This window comes from Palaemon carinicauda, chromosome 34, assembly GCF_036898095.1.
Source record: "Palaemon carinicauda isolate YSFRI2023 chromosome 34, ASM3689809v2, whole genome shotgun sequence".
NCBI lineage: Eukaryota > Metazoa > Arthropoda > Malacostraca > Decapoda > Palaemonidae > Palaemon > Palaemon carinicauda.
Genome location: NC_090758.1, coordinates 13,559,654 through 13,581,392, shown reverse-complemented (window position 1 = coordinate 13,581,392; position 21,739 = coordinate 13,559,654). Strand labels below are relative to the sequence as shown.

The 21,739-nt window shown below is 44.2% G+C and overlaps 1 protein-coding gene across 2 annotated transcripts in view; it reads right to left on the bottom strand.

Annotated features, from left to right (window-relative positions):
* LOC137627077 (uncharacterized) overlaps window positions 1-21,739 on the bottom strand; it is a 117,520-nt gene that overhangs the window by 32,727 nt on the left and 63,054 nt on the right. The window contains exons 3-7 of one of the 2 annotated variants that reach the window (XM_068358066.1): window positions 16,254-16,382; window positions 15,869-15,976; window positions 14,964-15,161; window positions 4,412-4,694; window positions 1,093-1,191 (exon numbers count right to left, since the gene is read on the bottom strand). In XM_068358066.1, the coding sequence (XP_068214167.1) occupies window positions 1,093-1,191; window positions 4,412-4,694; window positions 14,964-15,161; window positions 15,869-15,976; window positions 16,254-16,382 (817 nt within the window). Of the gene's footprint in view, window positions 1-1,092; window positions 1,192-4,411; window positions 4,695-14,963; window positions 15,162-15,868; window positions 15,977-16,253; window positions 16,383-21,739 lie in introns of those variants that run through there. The other variant, XM_068358067.1, reaches the window with a different exon arrangement.

Genomic DNA, 21,739 nt, shown 5'->3' with positions numbered 1-21,739 from the left:
AGGAGGCGGCCACTCCAAAATCAAACCATTGTTCTCTAGTCTTGGGTAGTGCCATAGCCTCTATACTATGGTCTTCCACTGTCTAGGCTTAGAGTTCTCTTGCTTGAGGGTACACTCGGGCACACTATTCCATCTAATTTCTCTTCCTCTTGTTTTATTAAAGTTTTTGTAGCTTATATGGGAAATATTTATTTTAATGTTATTTCTGTTCTTGAAATATTTTATTTTTCCTTGTTTCCTTTCCTCACTGGGCTATTTTTCCCTGTTGGAGCCCTTGGGTTCATAGCATCTTGCTTTTCCAACTAGGGTTATAGCTTACCTTGTAATAATGATAATAATAATAAGGAAACTTAAGAAAATCTGATTAATCCATATATTTTGATTTTTCAAATATTTCTGCCACATTAAAGACACTATTATATCTCATTCTAAAATTATAGACACTAGAACGGGCACTCGGTAGAGTGCATACCTTTGCCAACGCCACATCACAAGGTAGGCGATTGACTTCTGCACATTTTGGAAACTTGTTTCATGCAAATCGGAAAAAAAATTGACCACGATATAGAAAAGGCCTTTTTGTCATTTTGTGATCTTGACCTTGGACTAAATCACTCACAAAATATATTCAATTGTCCTTGGATCAATGGCCAGTCATCCCACCAAAATTTCATGAGATTTGGTCATATAGTTTTTGGGTTATGCGAATCATAAACCTACAAATATAAATAAATACACGCCTATCAAATCATAACCTTCGCAACCAAGTTGGCGAAGGTAAAGAATCTAGTTCTAGTCATACATCAGCTGCCTATTTTCAGCGTACGCTTTATCATCTTCTTCCCCTTAAAATGTCGTATCACTTCATTTTTCTCTTTCTCTTAAACTCTCCATCAAAGTTTACTCCTCTTGTCAGCCATTTACAACCTACGCTTATTCCTCAACTAGATGCTGAAGGAAAACTTTTATCAAACTAACACAATTCTAAATTTGTTCTGCTCGTGCTAGACTGTAATCGAGATATGATCCTAATATCCGAAATGACAAGTTTTTCCTCGTAAACAAAGCCAAAACATTAAAAGTAGCCCTTACCCGAATCAGCGTAGTGAGCGGCCATATAACTCTGATCTTCCGGAAGCCAGAGGTAGAGGAGTAGTTCGAGAAACTGAAATACGTAACTCAGCAGGATTTCTGAAAACAAGGAAAAGGCATTAAAAAAATAAGTCTAAATTCCGTCTTTGGCTCCTAACTTTAATGATTTTCAGAAATGTAATGGCATTGCATGAAACATTTTAGTACTTGATTAATACTGCGCGAAAATTAATTCAGACACATTACAGTAGTCAAAAAATAGTCAATATATCTTTTACTTTCACTAATGATATCCATATGTAATCATAATTTTTTTCCACCATAATTAGAAATACAAAAACCCAAAATCTTGATCATTTAGTTTATATATTGAAGGCTTCTTTGCAAAGTATTGACATAAAAATAATCAGAAAATATCTTGATTATCTACTGGGCACTTAAGGTTGTAAAAAAGTATTCTCAACTGTGAAACAATGGGCAAATTCAAAAGCAAATCTCTACACAAATAACTAAAGCAAAATTATACATTGTGCAGTATTTACACTTCGCAAGTGTCAGAATTTCTTCAAGCATTGAAAAAAGGAAAGGAACAAGTGTGTAAATAATCAAAACTCTCTTTTACTTCTCACATATTTACAAGATTGAGGAACCAGAGTCTGGTTCACCCCATTCCTAGCTCAGGTGGGGAGAGGGCTGATCACATACATTCCGTCTATAGGAGACTGCTCGACAGCGCAACGACTCGTTTCTTCCACCTTCAACAAATCGAGTGAAGCTTGACCGGAAAAGATAACGTGGCAAGGACAGAGTTCTGGACTGCATTTAACTTTTAAAGAAAATGGACCCTTATAAGAACAGAGCATAGAGACATAGAAACATCAATCATCATATGAGATAGTATATCTCGTTTAAAATATGTGATAATTTACCACCTGCCAAATACGGAAATCTATTTACAGTAGTATGCTTCAGAAGCTCCCGTTTCTGAGTGGGGATAACTTAACTTGGTGAAAGGGTTTGCGCATTACCACGATTGGCAAAGCTGTACTAGTTGAGGCCATCCATACTAGCACGGTTTGCTGTGAGCGATCAGACGAGAAGCTCCCACCATCACCACTCTCCACTGGCCAACTTGGTGAAGAAAACTGGCCAAAACTCCAAACATGAATTTCAGGCCTTTGTCCTGCAGTACACTATAAATGGCTGTATTTGCCATTGCTGAAAAGCCCCTTACTACTGCAGTCTTTAATGCACAACCTATGGGCAGCTTAGGTACCTTTAAATGCTTGTGAGATGCATAAGAATTCTATCAATCAATGAGCAAAGATCGAAAAGACTACTGAACATGGGAGGACAACCCCCTAATCATCACTGAACTACTGTACCTACTTCCTTCGAGATTACTAAACGTTCCGGGAAGGCAACTGCAAACAATGCAAATCAAGCGAGCACTCTCCTACAGCAAGGTACGTGAAGTCTTGCAAAGATATGGAATATGCAGCGAATATTTTTATGCTGAACAGGCTGACATAAGTTTATTCATGAAAGATCTATTCTAATATTGTCACTGTTCATAAAATGTTATTTTAATTGTTCATTACTTCTCTTGTAGTTTATTTATTTCCTTTCCTCATCTTCCCTGTTGGAGCCCTTGGGGCTTATAGCAACCTACTTTTCCAACTAGAGTTGTAGTTTAGTTTGTAATAACAATAATACTGCAGTGCAGATAAAATTACTTCTTTACATTGTCCTATCTAATCAATAATCTTACCTACCACTTCAAATCCCTCAAATTTTTCCCAACTTGTCAACGTCATTTAGGAACACTTTTTACGAGACCGCGGAGGTAGCAGCAGTAGGGGATTCAGCATTATGAAGCTTCGTCTGTGGTGGATAACGGGGGAAGGTGGGCTGTGGCACCCTAACAGTACTAGCTGAACTCGGTTGAGTCCCTCGTCAGGCTGGGAAGAGCGTAGAGAGGAAAGGGCCCCTTTTTTCATTTGTTTGATGTCTGCTAACCCCGAAAAATTGTGGAAAGTGCCTTGGTATATGTAAGTATGAAGTATGTCATACAAGAGTCAAGAAGTAATTTTGTTAAAGAGTACAGAAATATGACATGGCAACCTTAAATAATCCATGATGGACTACAATGAATATAACCATGCTGAAAGAGACTTAAGTTTTGGATTTGGATGCATCGAATTTGGGTCACATGGATCGAAGCCGAGGGCACAGAAGCCAACCAGGTCCTAGGGGCGGCTTGCGGAAACCCCCGCAGTCGAACAATGAGATGGAAGCCAGGAGGTGGTCAATCACTTGGCTGAAAAATGGGCACATCTATGGTCCAAATGGTTCTGGCAAAGAGCCGTTAGTTATGCCTAGAGTGTACTATATGGGGTACACTGAGAGCAATAGCAGGACTTGATACTTGTTTAATAAAAGTATACATTCTAACTTAAACTAATGTAAAAAAAAAATTATTGAAACACATATAAAGAAATGAGAACAATCTATATGAAATCTACCTTCAACCAAGTTGCCAGACCAGTAAATCATGGTAGATATTTTCCCCTGTGGTAGGGGTTTAAAATACTACCGCCGTACGTCCTGCGTGTCGTAGAAAGCGACGAAAAGGACAGCTGCTGCCTTGCAATCTTGCTTTTTAACAATAGGCTAAGATTCTTTGTCAGTAACTATGGAAACGGATGCCTTCCTGTTGGAATATTAAGCCAAAGGTAAAGGGCCTTCGCCAATAACTGTGATTGATGACTGCGAGGATGTGATCGTAAAAACCCTTTGCTAAATTATAAACTACAAACAGACATCCATTTACAAACTTAATTGGTTCCAAGGAGCTGTTTGCTAGTTGAATTATTTGTAAGTATAATTTTGTTACATTTTGGCCTTGTATAGGCCTAACCTGAATTCCATGCTTATGATTCCCAGCTACAAACGTCAACAAATAGTCAGGTTTTATATGAAATAGATATCAGATTACAAATGTTGTTTTGTTTACTGTATAAAATGATATAATATTGTTTTTATTACAGTATTTCTTTATCTTATCTTTGTTATCTTCAGTTGGATTTGTATTTGTATTTCTGAAAGTTCCTAAGTTGAGGACTTTCTTATGCCCTAAGCTCAGGACCTTCTGCCTGCCAGATGCTATTACATCAGGTAACTGACCTCTTAATGTAAACATAAGAATGGGAAAGGAGTAATAGTCATGCCAGATATTGTAAATTGAGTAAAAATAAAAAATGTGCAACCCTCCACATGAATAATTCGCTACCGGTTCGGGCATCAGCGAGATACGTACCACTTAAACTGTTCTTCAAAATGAAAACCAGGGCAACCTTCAACCCCTCGTGCCCTTTGAGAGCCATGGTCAGCGGACACCCGGTACGAGAAACCGAGGGAACGCGATGACTTATGTGCCAGAGCAGCAGCCGGAGAAATCGGAAGACCTCGGTGAGCGTGGGGACGTCGTCCGTCACCTGGGGGAGAGCGAGGCAGGCGTTGAGCAAGGCCTGGTGGTTGATGATTCTCTTGCATCCCTCTGGCTGGCAGCTCATGTTGGCCACAACTCCCACAACCACCTCCTGGAAAAATATTCGCATAAATAAGACACAGTACAAGTTTATGCCGCGAATGTTTACATGTTGAACAGGCTGACATAAGTCGCTTTTTACAGTTTATATAAGTAAGTTATATTTAATGTTGATACTGTTCTTAAAACATTTCATTCTAATTGTTCATTACTTCTCTTGTAGTTTATTTACTTTCATCACTTGGCAATTTTTCACTATTGGAGCCCTTGGGCTTATAGCATTCTGCTTTTCTAGCTAGGGTTGTAGCTTAGCTAATAATAATAATAATAATAATAATAATAATAATAATAATAATAATAATGTACAATTAACAAATCAGTATCTAAAGATAAAGAATCTAGTTGCAATATTAATTATGGTTACATAAACTTGACTTTACATTGGCAGTAATGCACGATTAAAATGTTTCTCTATTTCAGAATCTAAACCGACTGCCATTTACTAAAAATGTCACAAGGAAATAAAGGCCTAATATGTTTACTTAAATACTATATGAAGAACTTCACTTGAGGATGAAATCCATGTCATAAGAACATAGAAACTAGAAGAGCATTCAGTAGAGTGTAGACCTTCGCCGCGGCAGCTTATTCCTCGAACTTGGCCTTAACATATACTAATTGACGTGGATTTTCATACGCTCAAATATGAACCAAGTTTGAAGTCTCTGTGAAACAATGCCCAAATTTTACTTGACCCTGATCTTGACCTTCCAAAATTTAACAATTTCCAGCTTTTTACATAACAGTTAATCCCTGCAAGTTTCATTACTTTACGATTAAAATTGAGGCCAGGAAGCTGTTCACAAACAAACACACACACACAAAAATTACAAACACACAAACAGGGGCAAAAACATAACCTCCTTCCAACTTTGTTGTCAGAGGTAATTATTTGATGATTGCAACACCAAATAAAATGAATTCACATAATAAATTGGCAGAAAACTCTTCGGCAAATAAGATCTCAGTAGTAAGAGTGAAAAATAGTAGTATTAGGTATGTATTTCATTCTAACACTCATGCCTTCACCCTCATAATGGTCTATGTCCTAGAAGTTTTATTCCAGCTGTGACTAGATTGTGGAAAGGGATTTTGACGTAGGAAAAATCTATTTCTGGGCGAGGGACCTGTGCCGCCCAGTGAATAAGCTCCATTTAGCACTTATTCTTAGGTAATTTACTGCTAAATATACCAGAGAAAAAAAATGTAAAGGAGTGCTAGGTTAACTAGCTCGCTCACCTATTGGTGTCGGTATAAAATTGGGCGTATAATCCAGAGGTCCCGCACTATTTAGATTCATCCACGACAAAGACCCCAATAGAGGAGAGCCGTTCAACCTCACTCGGCACCACCAACTCTGCATCCGCTCAGAACCCAACTCCTTAGCACCCAAAGTTTGGGGACTCCAAGGGAGAGGAGCTGGGAGGGTTCACTGGGCGGCACAGGTCCCTCGCCCAGAAATAGATTTTTCCTACGTCAAAATCCCTTTTCTGGGCTCGAACCTGTGCCGCCCAGTGAATATATACAAGAGAAATGTCACCAAACTTGCAAAATAAAGGAAAAAACATAAGCGTAAGGGAAATACAAGTTGCTTTAATCAGAGATGAGTGCCAAAAACAATTATAAGGGTATCTTAAAAGGAACATAAATCCACTTGGTAGAACAACTGACAAATAAGGTAAGGTATAATAATGCCGTGAGTGATAATATATACAGATACTCAGGAGTTAAAAATTTACAAATATAATAACAGTATTCAGGTGCGAAACCAACGAATACAAATAGGGTATAAATGAGGCAGGTAAGGGGGAGAGATAAAATGACAAGGAATTAACATGTGAGTTACCTGGGAGTAACTACGCTCCCTGCAGCTACTGTAGAAAATTTTAGGGCTTCCAAATGTTTAAGGTAGTGTTTCTTGAACACTGACGGTGATTTCCACCCTGTATACCTGGAAAGGTCCGTAAAATTCATGTGGTGAAAAAAGTTCACCGAAGTAGCAACCGCTCTGATATCATGTGCAAGAGGAAAAGAGTCAGGGCTAGCTTGTTTAATAAAATACAAAATTTGTTGCCTGATCCCTTTAATGGTAATGGTACCACCTTGTTCTCTAATGAATAGAGGCCCCGAGGAGTTAGAGGAGGTCCGGGATAAATAAGACCTAAGAGTAGTAACAGGGCACAGAGACGGATCTTGCGTGAGGGGAACAATTTTCCAGGAGGACCATCTGTTCTGAGGGTCTTCGTTCTTAGCCAAAAAGAATTTGTTAGGTGAAAGAAGGACCTCTCCCGAAGGAAGGAACTCAGTATGACCCGGGTCTCTCGACAAGGCTGCCAGTTCAGAAATTCTTGCCCCGGAAGCCAAGCTCACCAGGAAAAGTGTTTTCCTGAGAAGGGGAATGTAATCACAAGAACTGTTAATGGTATCAGAAGCCAATTTGAGTACATCATTAAGGAACCAGGTCACCGGGGTAGGACGAGTAACCGGTTTCAGTCTGGCACAGGCTTTCGGAATTGAAGCTAACAAAGAGTCGGTTAAGTCTATGTTAAAACCCACTAGGAAGATCTTTTTCAAAGCAGATTTAATAGTGGTGATAGTATTGGCTGCCAGACCTGATTCTAATAAAGTTCTAAAGAAAGTGACTGTAAGGTTCAAGTTCATACAGTGCACGTCTGAGTCTATCAAAAATTTTGCCAACTTTTTAACTGCAGAATCATATTGGCGGATGGTGGAATCCCGTTTATCTGATTCTAGGAACAGGGTGTTTTGAGGATCGATATTGGCACCATGCATGGCCGCAAACTTCATGAAGTCCATAAAGTTAGGGCGCTCTGAATGTTTGAGAAAGCGTACACAACGCGTGTTTGTACTATCTGAGACAGAACCGGATTGGGTATCGGGTGAGGATATAGTCTCAACTCTCGCAGGAGAGGATACCAGTTGCTCTTGGGCCAGTTGGGTGCGACCAAGGCTACTTGTCCCTTGAAGGATCTCAGTTTGTCTAGGACTTTCAGTAAAAGATTCACCGGGGGAAAGATAAATCCTTTCCCAGATGTCCCAATTCTGTGACATGGCGTCTGTGGCGTAAGCCTGAGGGTCTAGATTGGGAGCCACATATACTCTCAATTTGTGGTTGGATTCCGTGGCGAAGAGGTCCACTTGGAGACCGGGAACCCAAGAGAGAATCCACCGGAATGACTTTAGATCGAGTGACCATTCCGATTCTAAAGGGGGGGTCCGGGACAAGGCGTCTGCCACTACGTTCCGGACTCCCGCCAGGTGGACAGCTGAAAGATGCCAACGGTTCGAGGCTGCTAGGGAGAATATGGCTACTAAACCATGGTTCAGAGGCCCTGATTTTGACCCGCCTCTGTTGAGGCAGCGGACCACCACTTCGCTGTCGAGGACCAGACGAAGGTGTTGTCTCTTGGGTAGAGCGAGACGTTTCAGGGTTAGAAGAACTGCCATGGCCTCCAGCACATTGATGTGAAATTGGCGGAATAAGGGAGACCAAAGACCTTGAACTTTCCTGAGCTGAGAATAGCCGCCCCAACCTGATAGGGATGCGTCCGTGTGAATGATTAACTTCGGAGGCGGAAATCGAAGGGGAACTGACTCTGACAGATTGTTGGCTCTTGTCCAAGGAAGAAGTCTTTCCCGTAGAATGGGAGGAAGGCGGACTTTCCTGTCCCGGAGCTTCCGGTTCGCCCTCGAACGCCAGACACGATTGATATCTTTCAATTTTGCCTTCAGAAGTAGATCCGTCACTGAGGCAAATTGAAGGGACCCCAGAATCCTCTCTTGGAGTCGTCTGGAACTTACTTTGTCTTTGAGAAAGCGTTTGGTGTTCCTTGCAATCTCTAACCTCTTGGGTTTGGGAAGACACAGAGTATGAGATATAAGATCCCATTGCAGGCCGAGCCATTGGAACTTTGATTTCGGAAGAAGACGGGACTTCTTGAAATTGATCTGGAAGCCTAGAGATTGAAGATATTGGATGACTCTGTGAGTGGCTTTTAGGCAATTTTGGGAGGTGTCTGACCAAATGAGCCAGTCGTCCAGATAGGCTACTACTTGAATCCCTTGATTTCTGAGTTCCTGAACAGCAACTTCTGCTAACTTTGTGAAGATCCTTGGGGCGATGTTGAGCCCGAAAGGCATCACCTTGAAGGAGTAATTTTTGTCCCCTAGGCGGAAGCCTAGATATGGACGGAAGTGTCTCGCTATCGGGACGTGATAATAGGCGTCTGTAAGATCGATAGAGGTGGTGACGGCCCCACGGGGAAGTAAGGTCCGCACCTGCGAGACGGTAAGCATTCGAAACTTGTCGCATTGAATGGACAAGTTGAGAAGGGATAGGTCTAGAATCACTCTTCTCTTGTCTGAATCCTTCTTCGGGACACTGAACAGCCGACCCTGAAACTTCAGGTGTTTCGTTTCTTGTATGGCGTTCTTTTGTAACAGATCCTGGACAAATTCGACTAGGTCCGGAGTGGAATGTTGATGAAATTTGTTCGGAGGAGGAGGACCTTGAATCCAACTCCACCCCAGACCCTTGGAGATGATACTGAAAGCCCAGGGACTGAACCTCCATTTGTTGCGGAAGGCATAAAGCCTCCCCCCTACCTGCTGCACCTCAGTATTGGCTTGAGGAGTTGCCTCCACGTCCGCCTCGGAAGTTCTTTCCCTTGCGAAAGAATCTTCCTCTACCTCTGTTCTGGTTTGAACCACGGTGGTAGCCTCTACCTCTGTTATAACTCTGGGAAGAGCTATGAGCCTCATAAGACTGGTTAAAGGCAGGAGAAGTGGTGGAGGCACCGGAAAGCTGGCTCTTAGGGAGCAGAACGGTGACATAGTCGTCCGAAGGAGCCTGAGAGGTGGAAGGCTGTGCAGGAGCAACGGGAGATGGAGGAAGAGGCAGTCGGAAATTGGACGAACTACTCTGCTGTTGCCTGAACTGGGTGGAGGTATACGGGCGGAGCTTCTTCCTACCCCGGGCTTGGTAATTTGCGGGGTCATATTTCCGTTTAGGAGTCAAACCCCAACGGGCTTTAAGGCTCTGATTGACTCTAGTGGCCTCTGCCAAGACTTCCTCTACAAGATCCTCAGGGAAGAGATTTGAACCCCAGCAGGAGGACCGGATAAGCTTATTAGGCTCGTGCCTAATAGTCGCCTCAGCCAGGACGTGTTTGCGACACCTACGTTTAGCAATAGCGAAGTCATAAAGGTCGTAGTATAATGACTGCAACGTAGCCTTATTGAGAGACTTAAAGATACTCTCAGTATCATAAGTTAAGGCTATCGACTCCGTGGACGTGGCCAAGTTCAGAGTACGGCCAACACGTAGGCGGGAATCATACTCCTGTTTAATGAGGGATTCCGGGAGACGGGGAAGCCGCTCACTATACATAACTGAAGCACAGTCCGCTGATAGCTTGCCAGAGGTAAAAGTGGTATGGACATTGTCCCAACACTCAATGCCAGAAGGAAGAAGGAGGGAGATCGGATCCACCTCTCGGATGGGAGGCAAGGGCTTCTCTTCCAGAGCATATTGGAAAGCAAGCTCTGCTACCTTATTGACGCATGGAGTCACGGTGTTTTTGTCCATTAAGAACATTGTGAAGGAGCTCTTATAAGGCGTCAACATGGTGTTGGTGCAACCAATGTCATTCAGGAACCTAGCCCAAACAGATTGGGTTTGTTCTTTTGGGAAGATGACAGTCTCTTTGGGGACCTTATCTAACCGAACCAGAGCTTCCTCGGTAAGCCTGGCATAACCATGAAATGGAAATGCCAGACCAGGAGGAAAGAATTCAAAGTCCTCTAGAGGACGAGTGCCAAGACCTTCCAAAGTTAACATTCCGTCTGAGAACGGGGAATGAAGAGCCATGCGCCAAGGATTATTCTTGGTAAACGGCGGGAGCTTAGAGGCATCCGGGATGAGAGAGCTTTGGACTCGCTCCGGAGCACCTTGCTCTAATGCCCCAAGTCTCTGACCGATGTTAGAGAACATCGTGTCCATCTTGGCCTGCATTTCCGACACCAACTTAGCTTGCATCTCCGACACAATGCGAAGCATGGCTGATTCGGAAAGGCCCGGGCTAGGAGCAGGAGTGGCGGATTGTACTCCCAGGTCGTGAGACTTAGAGGAGGAGCCAGAAGCCTTAGATGACGGGTTTGTATTCAGCTTAGAACTATGGGAAGGCTTGTGAGGCTTACGAGCTTTAGGTAAGGTTCTAGATGTAGACTTATCCTTGGGGGGAACCGGGTGTGATCGTTGAGACGAATCACGGTCCCCAGAAAAACCATGAAAGGAAGAGCGATCAGATGAAGAAGAAAGAGCGGGGCTGAGGATAGGAATCTCAGCGCCGGTAACACCTGCCTCACTTACCACCCTACCTGCATCCGGATCATCCAATAACATGGGTTCAACATCCAGGTTCATGGAAGCAACATTGTCTTCCAGATCTCCGGGGGCATCCGACGGATCTTGTTCTTGATCAATGAACCCCGCTATGGTGGCATCAATGTGGGCAATGATGGGAGCTGCAACATGCCTAGCCACAGCGGCTGAAGACTTGGCGTTAGGATAGATCATGGCACAATAGTCTTCGGATAGGACGTAAGGCTGCTTGGATTTCACGTTTCGGGCAAAACCACCAACCCACACTTTCAGTGTGGCCCGAGCTGCAGACTTTTGCTCCGGGGATGCCTGAAATAATAGTGGGCATTATAAAAGGGAAGACTCCCAGTGGTCCTTCAAGACCATAGAGATCTTACTAAATAGTGTATGTATACCAAAAAAAGGTAAAATAAATAAGAAGGCAACATAGCCAACGGGACTCACCGAGTCAGATCCAAGGGTGGTGATGAGGTCAAAACAGACCATACAGTTATCAGGGTGCCATACCACGATGTCCTCCAGCTGAACTCCGCAGAGGGCGTGAGACCGACATACGGTATGGCCACAAGGCTGATGAAGAACAGCCGCACAGGCCGTCGTCTGACAATGCACCATCTATAAAAAGAATAGTATATGAGAAACTGTATTTCTCTTAAGTAGGGGCGGGTCCGGAGGACCCGGGCCTAACATAAGTCTAACATAAGATTAGAGCTTAACTGTAATATTCTTAAGTAGGGGCGGGTCCGGAGGACCCGGGCCTAAACATAAGTCTAACTTAAGACTAAAGTATAGCTATCCATTCCGGTCGAGCCGGGAGCATAAAAAGGATGCAACAAAGAATTAAGACACATGGTGTCTGATTTCCCGGAGCGAGGTTAAGCCCCGGGCCGGGAAATAAAAGTATATCCATAAACCAATTCATATAGGAACTCCGGGATAGTGATCTGTCATATATAATCATATATAATCATAGGAACTGTTATAAATTAATAGGGGGGCGGAACTGTAGATAAGAACCGCCAACCGAACCCGGAGGGTTTCGTATAACATAATAAAAGTGTGATAAGTGAATATACAATAGGGTGCACCGGGATCCAACTCTGTTGACCGGTGGCCAACCAGTCTAGACAGAGACGAACCCACCGGGACACCCGGAGGACAAAGTCCATAAACACTGAACTACCCCCTCTAAAAGGAGGGAAGGCAACGGTCCCCTAGGGGAGGGGGGAGAGAAGCCTAGCCGCCCACCTAGCGAGAGGGGGAGCTTGGGGGAGGATCACGTGATACGGAGCAGCAGGGCTACCAACTGACGATCCCCAACCAGACAGATCAAACGGAGTAATAGCACAATATTCATTATAATAGTAATAGCGTTGAAAAATTATATAAATATACACATAAAAAATTTAGGGCAAGGAATGCAACATAATAAATAAATCACAAAGGACACACCTGATGGCTTATAAAATAACATTGCCGCCTAGTAACGAAGGTCGGCAAGCCATACGATACGTAACTGATATCGGCCCTAAAAATGAACCACTAGGGTTCTAAACGCTAAATAATGAATATCCACAATAACAAATAAAATTTAATTAATAATAAAAATAATACACATAGTAACACCGCGAGTGAAACTAAAAGCTCTCAAAACAGGAGTACCAACTGTAAGCGGAATCAAGCAAGATCGATATGAACGAAGAGAATAAACTCCTATAATTTAAATATTAAACGATCTAGATTGCTCAAAACACAGCAAAACATAGCTTGGTACTTAACTTAGACGGTGTCTCCTGGGAAACCGATGAAGAAGCCATAATCCAAAGGAAAATCGCAAAAACACGAGAGCACAAACAAAAAGCGGGTTACCATAAAGGCGTGCTAAAAGGAGTTGAGTTCTGAGCGGATGCAAAATTTGGTGGTGCCGAGTGAGGTTGAACGGCTCTCCTCTATTGGGGTCTTTGTCGTGGATGAATCTAAATAGTGCGGGACCTCTGGATTATACGCCCAATTTTATACCGACACCAATAGGTGAGCGAGCTAGTTAACCTAGCACTCCTTTACATTTTTTTTCTCTGGTATATTTAGCAGTAAATTACCTAAGAATAAGTGCTAAATGGAGCTTATTCACTGGGCGGCACAGGTTCAAGCCCAGAAATGATCTTTCTAATCAGGCAGTTGAATCAGTAGAACTTCAGAAGTTCAAACATGGCTGACAAAAGTCTCTCTTCATAGTTTATATATGACAGATCTATTTCAATATTGCTATTAATCTTAACATATTTCATATTCCTATTCATTACTTCTCAAATAGTTTATCTATTTCCTTATTTCCTTTCTTCGTTGGGCTATTTTCCTTGTTGGAACCCTTAGGCTTGTAGCATCCTGCTTTCCAACTAGGGTTGTAGCTTGGCTAGTAATAATAATAACAACAATAATAATAATAATAATAATAATAATAACCTGGAACTCCATAGTATAAACCACTAGTCTCTGCAGACTGTGATTAACATAAAAAAGCAAAAAATATAACAAAAAAAGGTTTCAAAGATAGGAAACAAATGAAAAATTGTCTAAATAAATATATGATTCAATCGATTCCTGATACACACAGAGACTAGTCCACTAATAGTCGTGGAATCAGCCGACCAAAATGATAAAATTCACAGGAATAGTGTGAGGGTTCCCCTGTAATCTGTTTCTTATTTTATCTTTTTTTTTTTATGAGCAACTTTACACAAAAACTACTGTACTAATTTTGACCAAACTTGGTAGTCATGTTGGGTATGACCCAAGAATAAATCTGTAACATTTTGGATAAAGTACATCAAAGTACAAGTACGTAGCAGTACTTAGAAAGTAATCACAATGTTAATTAAGTGCCAAATATTTGTTAGTTTATTTCTTAGTTTGTGAACAACATTACACAAAATCTGCAGAACCAATTTCAACAAAACTTGGTGGACATGTGAAGTATGACCCAAGGACAAATTCATTAGATTTGGAAGAAAATACATCGAATTACGAGTACGCAGTGGAGTTAAGAGCAAAATAAGAATGCTTGGCATGGCGAAGGCATGCTCTCTACTAAATGTCCCTCAGGTTATATTTGAATTAAGGTTTCTTAACTTGAGAACACATCCTGGGGTTACTTAGGAGTCTTAATATACTGTAAGTATACGACAGAAATCATCACTTAGGAAATACTTAACTATAATGAAGTTACCGATATATCTGATTCTTTTTGTTTTATATTCAACTTTAACCCTTTAACCCCCAGCTTATTTGGAAATTTCCAACACTTAACCCCCAGGAGGTTATTTTTTTCTGAACACATTTTGCAGTATATTTGTTTTAAATTGCTCTAACAGCCTTAATTTTTGTCATAAAGAGGTAAGGTTGGTCTCATTCTCTTGGAAAATGCCTGAATTTTTTCAAAAAATTATCAAAAATATGAAAAAAATAATTTTTATAGTATTTTTTTGCAAGGACGTACCGGTACGTCCATGGGGGTAAAAGATATTATGAAAGGATTATCATAAATAGTCAAGACGAACAATATCTGCGAACTTCAGTCCTAAAAGGCTTTCCTTCAGTTACTTTTTATGGTGGAACAATAGTCATCTAAATTATAAAAACTATTCTTAAGAACTTTGCAATTTTCATGAACCTCTTAACTTTTTTTCTAAATAACTACAAAGGCCATTAAGTGTCTCAATTTCTCTTCTAAATCTCTTCATCCATTGAGTTTAAAGATTTTCATAAACTTCCCAACAGCTCATATTATTTCTATCTTATTCCTCATCTTGAGTTTCCTCTGAAAATTCTTTAAAAAGTAAATGCGACGCTTTTTCTCACCGTCAACCTCGGCGCACGCGACAGCGTGATTATGTCGGTCGCCAACTGCAAGATGTCGACTGCCGCGAGGTCGAGAAGGTGGAGCACGACGTCGGGTTCCACGGTCATGTCCCACAACTGGCAGGCCGCGCTTTCGACGTCCTCCGCCAACTCCAACACAGGCGGTCTCTCCTCTTCCAGACCGTTAGTGCCTTTGGTCTGAATCAGGAACCCTTTTATTACTAAATTTCTTATTAGAATGTCTATAACAAAGACAGTAATACAGAACGTCCTGAACTTACAAACATTCGTATATACAAACACAAATCCAAGTGAAATTATGAATTTCAGATATTGTATAAAACGTTCAAATTGAAAAACTGTAATAGAACAATATTTTATAATTTAATGCAGTAAACAAGACAACATTTGCAATATGAAATGGAACTATTTGTTGATTTCTGTAGCTGGAAATCGTACGCATGTGAGTTAGGTGGAGCTAAACTTTAACAAACTTCAACTTACAAACAACTTATTGGAACCTATTAAGTTTGTAAGTTAAGGACTTTCTGTAATGGTTTTCCATGCACAAAACTTTACAACAGATAAGAATGCAAATGGTCAGGATTGTGAATAAAGTATTCAAATAAATAACCGGGCCGCACAGACGAAACTTAAAACAACTTATATTGGAATTGTGGTTTAAAAGGAAATCAACAATCATTTCTATCTGGAAAAAATAATACAGTAATTTTACTTTACTCCAGTATATAAAAAAAATGTAAATGTAAATAAAAAGTAATATTTTCATGTTGAAATGAGCATATAGTTTGACAGATGACGTCGTTTCCAGACGTTAAGTTTGTCGAGGGTCGACTTCCGTGCGGTTGCGGGCGACGCCATCGAACCTTCCGAGGATTCATTACCTCCTTAGAGCCCTCCTCGGTGTCCATGCTTTTCGAATCCTCGTTTTCCCGGCAGAAAGCCACGTCTGGAACAGGTTCAACCTCTGAAACTAGATAGTACGGCAATGCCTGAAAATGTCGGGAGCTATTAGCAGAGAAATTGGAACGTCTGTCACTCGTAAAATCATTTTAATGAACTTCTGTTATTCAAACCTAGATGCTTTCCTTTATTATTTCCCCCAATTTTCAGAAGGAAAATTTCCAATATAAATACCTATACTTCTCCAATAAGCACAGTACCTCACACATTTTTCAAGTTGTGCGATGGATATCGCAGAAAGAACGGCACGTTTAGGTTGAGATAGAGATTGCTAATATTGCACGTAAACGATCGAACACAACTCACCTGCGTGATGACAAGCAGCGTGTTCAACACCCAGCGCTGCGTGTATGCGGTTTTCCCAATGGCGTCGCCTCGAAGCACGGCACACACGTCTTCGCCTAGTTCAGCTGGTGGTGGTGGGTTGATTAAACTCTGGAAATGAAATAAAGAAACAAAGATCATCTATCATTATTATACAAAAGAAGGAGCAAAGGAACAGGAACCGTACAGTTAAATACAGATTCCTTTTCACGTTATCTAAATCACGCCATTTGAAAAACATAGCTCTTAAAATATGGGACGAGATTCTATGCATAAGAAGAGCTAATAGTGAAGATATGAGATCTTCGTTTCCTTTGTTAAATTGAAAAGTTAAAAGCTTTTCTATCTTCAGTAAAGAGAGAAAAATCAATCAAAAATCCCAAATTTTAAGTAATTTGTATTTTTCCTAACAGTACTTACCTCGAACTACTTTCTTAGGAGTATCTGGGATCTCCTCCCATCCGACCAGAGTTTTGTGTAGTTCACCCTACTCCTGTTTTCTGTGAGGGTTAACCTCAGGCGGAGTGATACTCGCCCTGAGGCTAACCCCGGGTCAGGGAGCATGCTTTCTCAGGTCTCGCCCTCCAGTAAGTTCTTGGTAGCTTAGGTTCTTAAGAGGTCCAGTAAGGCTCTCGGGGAAGGAAGGGTGGGCCATTACCCGAAAGTAGTTCGAGTTAAGTATTGTTACGAAAAATACAAATTACTTAAAATTTGTGATTTGTTCCAACACGGAGTACTTACCTCGAACTACTTTCTTAGGAGTATCTGGGATCTCCTCCCATCCGACCAGAGTTCTGTGTAGTTTACCCTACTCCCGTTTTCTGTGAGGGTTAACCTCAGGCGGAGTGATACTCGCCCTGAGGCTAACCCTGGGTTAGGGAGCATGCTTTCTCAGGTCTCGCCCTCCAGTAAGTTCTTGGTAGCTTAGGTTCTTAAGAGGTCCAGTAAGGCTCTCGGGGAAGGAAGGGTGGGCCATTACCCGAAAGTAGTTCGAGGTAAGTACTGTTAGGAAAAATACAAATTACTTAAAATTTGTGATTTGTTCCAACACAGAGTACTTACCTCGAACTACTTTCTTAGGAGACTTACACTTTAGGAGGTGGGAGTGGCCTTCTAGACCTAGAGGCTGAGCTAAGCATGATCAGGGGAACCTTGATAGGAGGCTAGGTTCTGTTGCCATTCAGGAAACACGGAAAATAGGGAAAACTACACAAAAAGCTCATCTTAGTGTCTAAGTAACTCACCTCTGCAAGAATTCCTAGGAGACATGTCCTTCCAATGATCGCGTGTCTTGAAAACAGGCTCAGGGGGACTACCCGAATCCATCTTCGAGCAGAAATAGGGGAAGGAAGAACAAGGGGGGTTAAGGAACGAACCTGTGTCTCTTGGTCTTACCATCCGCGGTTCTTTCTGGGGCTACGCCGTTAAACCGTTTGGAGCGCGGAGATGACGGTTCCTATTGAGAACCCGTCCAGGGACTTCCTCGAATAGTCCTTTAGGTAATGAGCCGTGAAGGTCGACTGGTTAGACCAGGTGCCTGCTCTCAGGATCTGGCCCACTGCCATATTCTTCTCGAATGCTAACGAGGTACTTAGACCCCTGATGTCGTGGGGCCTGGGCTTGCCCGGCAGGGGAATTCCCACACTACTGTAGGCTCTGATAATCACCTGCCACAGCCAGAAGGAGATAGTGTTCTTTGAGATTGGCTTCTTCACTGGGCCTGTGGAGACAAAAAGACTTTTGATACCAGGCCGAAGTCTAGCCGTCCTCTCTAAGTATTTCCTTATTGCCCTGACAGGGCACAGCCTTAAGTCCTTCGGGTTGTCTGAGCGAGGAATTGCTGGTACTGAGAAGCCCTCAAACCTGGGATCCCACACGGCTGGATTCTGGGTCTTAGCTACAAAGGATGGTACAAACTTGAAGGAAGCCTCTCGCCAACCATTCGAGTGCGAGACCTCGTAAGACAGTCCATGAATCTCCCCTAACCTTTTTACTGAGGCCAAAGCCAGCAGAAAAAAAGTCTTGAGGGTGAGATCCTTGTCCACGATGTCTTTTAGGGGGTCGAACGGGGGTTTCGATAACATCTTCAGGACCCTGGCTACATCCCACTGTGGCACTCTAACAGCTTGAGGGGGCATGCCTACTCGAAACTCTTGATGAGCATCGAGATATGTCTAGAGGCTCCGAGGTTAATGCCCTTCAGGAGGAAAACTTGGCCTAACGCTGCATGGACTCCCTTGATGGCCGGAATAGACATGTTGACCACGTCCCTGAGATAGACCAAGAAGTCCGCAACCTCCGGAATGAAGGCCTTCAGTGGCTTCATGTTCCTGGAGGAGCACCACCACTTAGTGAAAGTGGCCCACTTTGCTTGGTAGACCGCTGCCGATGAACGTCTCAGATACCCTGACATCCTTGCTGCTGTTCCCGACGAATAGCCTTCCTTCCTCAGGAGACGCTCGATAACCTCCAAGCGTGAAGGCGGAGGGACCGAGGGTTCTCGTGGAACCTTTGAAAGTGGGGCTGCCGGAGAAGGTCTGGCCTGTCCGGGAGGGGCCAAGGTGGAAGACATGCTAGTTCCTTTAGATCCACGAACCATTCTCTCTCCGGCCACCAGGGCGCTACCAAAGACATCTTCAGGTTGTGGGCCCTCCTTACTCTGTTGAGCACCTGAATGAGCATCGCGAAAGGAGGGAAGGCGTAAACGTCGAGATTGTCCCAAGGGTAATGGAAGGCGTCCTCTAACGCCGTTCTTGGGTCTGGCATAGGAGAACAAAACACGGGGAGCTGTGCATTTAGTCTTTTCAAAGAGGTCCATCACTGGCGACCCCCATTTTTGGATGATGACTTTGGCCACTTCTGGGTGTAGGGACCACTCGGCTCCTACTACTTGTCCCATCTTGCTAAGGCTGTCGGCCAGGACGTTCCTTTTTCCCGGAATGAACCTTGCTGAGATTCTGATCTGTTCCACCTTGGCCCATTCCAGAAGTTCCAACGTGAGGTCGCACAACTCCTTCGATTTTAGTCCTCCCTGCTTCTTTATGTAGGCCACCACCGTGGCGTTGTAGCTCATCAGTGCCACGGTGTTCCCCCGGCGTAGATTGACGAACTCTAGGCACGCCCTTCGAACTGCCCTCAATTCTAGGACGTTTATGTGCTGAGCCTTCTCCTCGTCCGTCCATTTTCCTCTTGCTGACCTTCCGAGGAGGTGGGCACCCCACACCCCCCCTTGGATGCGTCCGTGAACAGGAGCATCTCGGGAGGGTCGGCTGCGAAGGGCATTCCCTTGAGTGTGTTCGATCTGCTGCGCCACCACTCCAGGACTTCCTTCGTTTCCGGGAGAACAGGAATCACCTTGTGGGGGGAGTCCCTCTGGTTCCAGGACTCCTTCAGATTCCGCTGGACTACCCTGAGCTTGAGCCTCCCCTAGGGGTCCAGTTTTTCCAACGATACGAGATGGCCTATCAATCTTTGCCAGTCCTTCGCTCTCCTGGGCTGGTCCGACAGGAAGGAGAGGAGGATCTGGTCCAAGTTGTCTAGTCTCTCCGCGGAAGGGAAGGCTCTCGCCAACCGGGAGTCCAGGACCATTCCGAGGTAGGTCATCCTGGTGGAGGGTATCAGTTGAGACTTCTACAGGTTGATGATGATGCCTAGGGCATTGCAGAACCGCAGAAGCTTCGCGCCTTGCTCCCCCAGTACTTCCCCTGAGGCTGAAAGTAACAACCAGTCATCCAGGTATCGAATCAGGCGGATGCCCTGTTTGTGTGCCCATACTGAGACTTGTGAAGACCCTCATGAAGACTTGAGGAGCTGTGGACAGCCCGAAGCAGAGGGTCTTGAACTGCAATGTTTGGGCACCCCATTTCACCCTTAGGTACTTCCTGCTGGAGGGGTGGACTGGGATTTGGAAGTATGCGTCCTTGAGGTCTATGGACATCATGAAGTCCCCTTCCCTCAAGGATGCCAGGACCGACTTCGGGGTGTCCATCTTGAAGTCTGTCTTGCACACAAACTTGTTGAGGGCTGAGAGGTCTATGACCGGCCTCCAACCTCCAGTTGCCTTCTCCACCAGGAAGAGTCTGCTGTAGAACCCCGGGCCCGGCTCCTGGACTGGTTCTATCGCTCCCTTCGCCAGCATCGCCGAGACTTCCTCTTGCAGAGCTGTCCTCCTCAAGGGGTCCTTGGGAGCCAACCACTCTGCCCGTAGGTCTGGTATTAGAGACCACTCGGCTCCTACTACTTGTCCCATCCTGCTAAGGCTTCCGCTAGGAAGGGTAACCTGTACCCTTCTTTCAGAACTGTTACGGTCCACGGGTCTGCACCGTGGTCTTTCCATGCTTGCCAAAAATGTCTGAGGCATCCCCCCACCTGAGGCTTGGGCAGGAGTAGGGGGCCTCTCTCCCTATCTCCTTCTGGAGGAGCGGCCTGCACGCCCTCTCCTGGCTGCTGCGTAGGAAGGTCTAAAGGAGGACTGAGCTGACGTTGTTCCCCTACGGGAGGGCTGCGATGGTTGTGACCAAGCCGTCGCTGGGGCGTCTCTCCTGGGCTGGCTAGGCGAGGCCCGAGGAGGGGGAGGAACATCGGAAGCGGTCCTTCTGTGGATAGGTCTTCTCACCGACTGGGGTCTGGGATCACCCACGTCTTTCCGTTTTCTGACCCTTTCCATTATTTCTTCTGCTGCCTTCAGGGGGAAAAGGGAATCGTCCCACAGTGGCAGACTTCTCAAGGCTCTCACTTCTCTGTCTGGGATACCCCTGGTTATCTTATTAAGGACTGTGTCCCTCCTCCGCAGGACCCAGTTGGCGGCTTGCGCTAGAGACCGGTAGGAAACAAATTTTAAGGCCTTACCTCCCAAGCTAATCAGCTCCTTCAGTAAGGCCTGATTCTCTGGAATCGTGAGGTCATAGGAGGCCTGGACGCCTACAAGGGCGGAGGCCCACCAGTCCAGCCAGGAAGACACGTTGACCAGATCTTTGGCTATCTCCTCCATCATCGTTGCCTCCGACTGCGAGAAACAGACCGGGGCCGTCGAGGCCCTATCTTCAGGTCCTCCTTGGCCTAAAACCTCGAGTGCTGGTTCTACCTTACAGGCACCTGGCCGCTGTCCCTCTGGAAGGTAGAATTTGCTCTGCGACCTCAGGCCTTGGAGCAGCTTGGAGGAACTCTAGGTCTTGGGAGCCTCAGCATGGTTGACCACAATTTTGTTGACGTGGGCTCTACCCAGCCTAACATCCCTGGCCATCGGGAGTGCTAGAGAAGGTCTTTGCTGGACGGGGGCCTCTACCAGTCTGTTTAAGCTAGAGCGCCAGGCTTCCTCGGAGGAGGGTTCGGACTCTTCTATCCTGTGATGGCTCCTGATGAGCCCTATCACTCTCCTGTATGCCTAGACCTCCGCTGTTGAGCCCTCTATGTTATCCTCCATGTCCTCCATAGGGTGATCTGCTGCTCGGGACGGAGCCCCTCTGACG